The sequence below is a fragment of the Mesitornis unicolor genome, unplaced genomic scaffold (assembly GCF_000695765.1).
Source record: "Mesitornis unicolor isolate BGI_N332 unplaced genomic scaffold, ASM69576v1 scaffold42240, whole genome shotgun sequence".
NCBI lineage: Eukaryota > Metazoa > Chordata > Aves > Mesitornithiformes > Mesitornithidae > Mesitornis > Mesitornis unicolor.
The window spans coordinates 2,814-9,225 of NW_010158372.1; the positions used below are offsets into that span (position 1 = coordinate 2,814).

Genomic DNA, 6,412 nt, shown 5'->3' on the forward strand with positions numbered 1-6,412 from the left:
TCTGATTACGGCTGAGGCTGGGGGGCAGTGAGAGGATGAGAAAGGAGCGGGGAGAGGAGGCTGATCCCAGCCCAAGGGCTCAGCAGGGAGAGAGTAGAGCTCTCTCACCAGATACAGCCCAACTGGAGACCAGGAGGGAGCAGAAGCCCCCAACATCCCCTCCAAGCACCTAACCCCTGAGCAAGGCTGCACAGAGCAACAGCTCCCCAATAACTGAGCAGTCTCTGCACCCACCTCCACCCTATGCCCGTAGAGCACCGGGCTGCTCAGTACTCCTGCACAGGAGGGCACACCTGCCTGCACCTTGCGTGGACCATCCTCTCCTCCAGCTGAGCACAGAGTCTTCTCCTGCCCCAGCATTGGCATTAGGCAACCTCAAAATGGGGTGCCACCATGGAGCCAAGCCCTGGCACACTGCAGCATGGTACACAGGAAGGTCTCTTGTGGCACTGTGGGACCACCAGTGGAGAAGTTGCCTTGACAAGCATCCCTGTACCCAGCTGTGGGAGCTGGAAAGCTCTCATGTCTGGCCCTTCCAACAGCACAGAAAGTTGAGCCTCTGCAGAGGAAGAGCAAGCTTCAGCCAGGACCTCAGGCTAGAGGATGGGGGTGGCTCCAGGCTCCGATTTGACTCCAGGGTGGACATGACAATCCTACCCACTCTAGCTGCTGCCATCCTCCCCACCACCCACTGCTCCTGCCAGCTTGCACCCACCCCAGCACCTCCTGTCTCAAGTTGACTCCACTGTCTCATGAGTGAGGCCAAGCAAACAAATGACATGGCCATCACCCCCTGGGCACAAGCTGCAGCAGCCACAGCTACTCATCTTCCCCCTCCCCAGTAGGGTGATGTGGGGCTGATGGGCAAACAGCCATGCTGGGATAGCCTGCTCAGAAATGGGGCTCTGCATTTTTCATATATACAAATCCTTAAGACCCAGAGGAGACTGCATCTTCAAACCCAAGAGCCTAAAGCTGGGGGTGTGCTCAAGAGAAAACTCCCACTTTGTTCCCAAGCACCTGGACACACAAGGCCAAGAGCCCCTGTGAACTGTGCAAGGAAGGACTCAAAGGGAAGGGCTGGGCAAGAACAGCAGCACTTTTGTGCCTCTGGTGCTGCAGGCACAGGGAAGGAGTCGGGGCTGGAGCAGGGGCCAGGAGGCTGCTCCATGTCCCCAGGCTGTGCACAGCCCAGTGCAGTAGACCTCCCCCAGCACACAAGCCTCCAGCAGGCAGCGGTCTTTCTAATGAGCTTTAATGGTGACAAGTAAAAGGAAGACAGTGCTGCAGCGGGTCCCACACCACACCCCAAGCTCCCTGTGCTGCCAGTCCAGAGCCCATCCCCATAAAGATCTTCAGGCAGATGAAGCCCATTACCAGTACACAGTTGTGTCAACAGGCACCTGCTGGTGCTTGAGAACCAGTGTCCCTCCTCCCTCCCAAAACTGAAACACAAATAGCCCCTCCAACACCCACCAGGTCCACATGTGCACAATTAGTTTTCCAGCACAGCCACAGGCAGCATGGCAGAGTCAAGGAGCCAGGCTGCTGTCTCCAAAGCACCCTGCGTCCCCCAACCCTCATAGAGCCAGGTGGCAGAGGCGCATGGGCTCCATGTTGTCCCTCCCGTCGCTGAAGCAGGTGCTGAAGAAGGGGCAGTATCTCTCTGCAGAGACCTGGTGGAAGGTGAAGAGGTGGGACATGTTCCCCGCATCAAAGAAGGTGACAGTGCCCTCCTGGCAGTCCAGGAAGACCCCCACTTTCCGGGGGGCCCTGCAGGGAGTCAGGCGCACCCAGGGGGTGGCAGTGGCCCAGTACTCCGTCCTGTTCCGCAGGCGAAGTGTCCAGTAGCCGTTCTCTGGGGACAGCTTGACCTTAGCTGCCCTGTCCACAGCCTCAGCAGCCACCCCCAGGTCCCACTTCGTCTTGCTGCCCACCCAGACCTCCCAGTAGTGCCGGCCGCTGTCGAAGGTCTGTGAGCCCATGACGTTGACGCACTGACGGAAGCGCCGGGGGCTGCTGGGGACGGGCTGGGCTCGACTCCTCTCTGTCACTGCTGTCAGGTCTCTGGAGAAGACCAGGTTGGGGTGGGCTGACTCAGGGTCGAAGGTGAGAGGGGCAGGAGCTGCAGAAATACAGAGCAACAGCATTTTACTGCCTGCATGTTTCCTCTGCAGAGCATCCCCCGTCTCCTCATCACACCCTACTGCCTGGCACATCCACCCGCCACACGAGTCTGCTCACCAGGGCAGATGGACCGCAGCATCCGTCTCCAGAAGATGTACTGCAAAGGGCCGCTGCGGCTGTCCCGGTACCGCTCCAGGTCAAAGGCAGGCTGGGTCTCGACACGCACTGAGGGCCTGGGGCAGAGAGAGCAGCAGGCAAGGACAGGGAAATGGATGCGCTCCCCTATGGCAGGTTTGGCTCTCAGCTACTTGCAGCCTCAGACAAACCCACACCTCAGCATCAGTTTTGCACTCCTGCAAGTTGTAAGAACCCTAAGGGCAGGGAGAAGCTCAAGCACCCAAAGTCTGTGGCATCAGCCTTGCTCCCACTTGCAGCATGCCTGGCTTTTGCACCCATTCCAAACCAGCACATCTCTTCCACCCGCTCTTCATCTCCACATGTAATGCTCCCCAGGGAGAGCATTCAACATGCACTGGGGACCAGCCCTCACCCAGCACAGCACCAGCAGCTCACTGAGCAATTTGTGATGCTTATGAAACTTGAGATAAGATTTCTTCCCCCGTGTGGTCCCAGCCAGGGACAGAGATATGCTCCTGAAAAGGGAATCAGCTTCTTTCATGCCAGACACATACCTGATATCCAGGCTCTCCACCTGCAGTGAGGAGCAGAGAAAATTAGCTGTCACTGTCTGTAATTCATGCAGCTGCACAAATAAGCTCCTGTCCTGCCTCCTGCTGTGACAAAGTACAGAGAGAGGGAACCAACCTGCCAGAACCCCAACCCTGGGGGAAACTGCCTGGGCACTGCAGCCAAGGCAGTTTCACAGAGGTGACAGAGGAGGAAGGCTCTCAAGACTGATCACATTGGAAAGATCACCATATATATCCCTTGTGTGTAAAGCCTCCTGACTCCAAGGGGATGGGTAAATAATCCAGACAGATGGCAGTGAGAGTGACTTCCAGGTATAGCCTGGTGCTGTCATTTAGGACTCTCCCCATCCCAAATTCAGATCCTGAAACATCCCTCAGCCTCCTGCCCGGGTCAGCCAAGCACACTCACCTCCAGCAACGACACCTCTTCCATCTTGCTCAGGGTCTGCTCTATGCGCTCAATGTCCCTCTGCAGCACCAACATCCCCTCCTCCAGCCGGTGCACGTCCCCACGCAGCAGAGCCAGTGACTGCTCTTCCTTTTCGCCCAGCTCTGCCAGCACAGCTCTCTCCTCTTCCTCCAGAATCTGATGAAGGCGGGCAAACTCTGCCCGGATTTTGAAGTTCAGCTCCCCAGACACCTTCTGAGCAGAGGGAAAAGGCAGAAGATGAGTCTGGCAGTTAAAACACACAAGTATGTGCAGGGGATGGCTGGGCCCATTAATCTACTTAGACAGTCCTGGAAATCAGGAAGTCTCAGACATACCCACAGCTTTTTGGATGGAGAACTGGACACAAGAACATCTTTAAGGGCTGCAGAGCCAAAGGGAAAAATAAAATAAAAAACCAACCAAAAAACCACTCTACCAGATGGTTTGGTCACCTTAACTAGAAACCCTTGCACACAGCCACAGTGAGAGCCCACAGCCCTCTCCTACAGCCCCAGGAATTCATGTGTGTGCAAGACTGGAGCTCTTGTGCTTTTCTGGAGCTGCAGACTCAGCTGTTCAGGTTAGTTAGGATTTATTTCACATCGTGCCAGATGCTGGGCAGAGCTGCCTGACACTAGTAACTTGCTCTTTTTTTCTGATCCCTTCATCTCTTAGGGCTCCTGTTTGTAAGGTAGTGATGGGGAAGCTGCAAAAACTAATCTCTGCACTTCAGGCTGATAAAATCCCACTCGGCTCTTTTCAGAGGTCACAGATTTCCAGTTGTTTAGTCAGCCAACAACCTTGTGGTGCTCTCACTGCCCTGCTGCCTAAGAGACAGCCAAAGACTTGTTATTTTCCCAATCTGTAAGCTTTTATTCTCCAAGTGCAACCTTAGCACTCATTATTTTCCTGAGGAACCACTTCCTGAAACAAGTCCCTTTCTACCAGCAGGAAACCTGTCTCCTCCAGAGTACCTCCAAAGCCTCACCACCTGGCACAGCACCCCAGCCTCCTCTCACTCCAGCAGATGCTTGTGCTGACACACCAGAGCCACAGAGGACATGCATGTCCTCCCCATTCAGATCAGCAATTTGCCCCTTTACTCTTGAAGCAGCTCTTAATCAGCTCTTTCACTGCAACAGGACATCAGCTGCACATGTGTATTTGCTTACACTTCATTAACCTCAAATGTCTACTCCAAATCTGGCAGTGGGACAGAGGTATGAAACACAGTACAGGCAAGTGGGATCAGACACTCTGGTCAGAAGGCAGGCTCTCATCAGTTTTCTCATATCTGAACTAGTTGTGTTTTCCTTAAACCCTCTCACCTTGGCTTTTAATACTTCTACATCACTCAAGAAAGAAGCAGAGTCAGCCTGCGGCTGTTCTTGCTTCATTCATCAGTGACAAGTAGGCAGCCTGGTGCCACTCAAGCCTAGAGAGAGCCCTCAGGCTCCTCACATCATCTATGAGCTTCACAGTGAATCCGAACACGGTTCTTGTGACAAGGCCGCTGCTCTCTGCAGCCTTAGCATCACCACTGACCCAGCTCCTTCAGCTTTGCTGCTACCCCTTCAACATACAAGAGGATTTTAGGGATTCCAAGAATTAACCCTCTCCCAAAGTGGCAGCACTGCAGGGCCAGAACAGGCTGCTCAGCCAACAGCTCTCACCACTTACCCTGTCTTGGCTCTGCTACACCAACACACCTTTTAAACTCTGCATTAATGAGCATTTAATGTCTCTTCACAAAGCCTCCAAGAGTGATAAGTTTTGGCATACACCTGGGAAGTTTGTACAGATCCCCATGTAGTTATTTGTCTCAATTTCTACAGGAAGTTGAGCTAAATCTCAGCTGAAGTGACACAGATCCTCTATGAACACTAACCCAGAGGCTGTACAAAAGGAAGCTGTCCTGGAGCATTACCGTCAGGCCACAGATATCCTCCTGTGCCGCACGCTTCCTCTGCAAGAAGTTCTCCATCTCCTTCTGACGAGCTTGCAAAGCATCTTCCAGGTGTTTCTGCAGGAATGAGGAAAAGAAGGTGAGGAGACCATTTCACTACTTTGCTGTGACTCACAGGCAATCCCAATTCCTGAGACCAGTGTTAGAAGGAGGCTGCAACAGGATTTCCTATAAAGGCAGTAAGGAGAAGAAACCACCTGATGCAAAGGCTTGAGAACTATGTACCTGTGCACATAATGAAACAAATTTAGTTTTAGGACCGGAAACTCCAGCCTGGGATATTTGCTTACAGAAGGTTTAAAACCAATGAGCCGTGAACTGACTTGTGCAGGGACTGGCTCCTCAAGCAGTGCAGCCTGCACCCTTGGCTGCATGGTCCCGACATGAGAAACAGCCAGGCTGAGGCAGAAGCTGGGCACAGCAGTGAGGGCAACAAATGCAAGAAAAGAAAGCGTCTAAAAGATAACGAGAGAGAAACTGAGTCAGGAAGAGGCACAGGTGTCACTGCTCTGGGGCCAGGTGAGGCACACACAGGGCTCCCTGGTGGGGGAACAGACTGCAAGAGAAGGGGGCACTGGGCTTGCACTGGCTGTGCAGGGCTTACACAGCTCCCATACCCCTCTCCCCCAGCCAGGCAGAAGCCGCTCACCTGCATCTTGTGCCGGTGCTCCGCAGAGCCGCAGCGCCGCACCTTTTCCACCAGCCCCGACAGCAGGTAGTGGGTGCGGAAAGCCCGGCTGGGGAACTCGCGGCGGCACTGGGGGCAGGAGGGGACACGGGTGCTGCTCTCCCAGTAGCCCTGGATGCAGGCCTTGCAGAAGTGGTGCATGCAGTCCAGCATGACGGGCTCGCTGAAGAGCTCGCAGCAGATGGCACATGTCAGCTCCTCCCGCAGGCTCCGATCCTGGCTCCTCCCGGCCATCCCTGCCGGGACACGGATCCTGCCCTGAGTTTCCTGCCACCACCATCCCAAAATCCCCTCCCCTCTTCCCTCTGGGCTAAAGCAGACTTCTGCCTCTCCTCACACTGGGTGCTGCTAGGTGCTCTGGGGCTAGGTTGGGCTACCAGACCCTGGCTATATCCGGCCCCAGAAAGCCCCAAGCAGTGGGAGTTACGGTGAAGCCCTGATCTAGGGTCAGCTCCTTTGCAGAGTAACAACTTTCTGCCTCCTGTTACTTC

General features: G+C 54.6%; 1 protein-coding gene across 1 annotated transcript; it reads right to left on the reverse strand.

Annotated features, from left to right (window-relative positions):
• Positions 1-1,580: 1,580 nt before the first annotated feature.
• On the reverse strand, positions 1,581-6,155 carry LOC104539766 (zinc-binding protein A33-like). Its single transcript, XM_010183375.1, has 6 exons — positions 5,883-6,155; positions 5,195-5,290; positions 3,247-3,480; positions 2,820-2,839; positions 2,245-2,360; positions 1,581-2,125 (listed from the first exon to the last, which is right to left on the reverse strand). The coding sequence occupies exons 1-6, from the start codon at positions 6,153-6,155 to the stop codon at positions 1,581-1,583; spliced, it is 1,284 nt and encodes a 427-aa protein (XP_010181677.1).
• Between the last annotated feature and the right edge of the window lie 257 nt (positions 6,156-6,412).

Bases quoted from the DNA above. Each gene is read 5' to 3' on its own strand.
- LOC104539766 (XM_010183375.1), bottom strand. From the start codon at position 6,155: ATGGCCGGGAGGAGCCAGGATCGGAGCCTGCGGGAGGAGCTGACATGT. The intron at 5,291-5,882 runs GTGAGCGGCTTC...TCATTCCTGCAG, and splicing joins AGCACCGGCACAAGATGCAG to AAACACCTGGAAGATGCTTT. The intron at 2,126-2,244 runs GTGAGCAGACTC...GTATTTCTGCAG, and splicing joins GCTGCGGTCCATCTGCCCTG to CTCCTGCCCCTCTCACCTTC.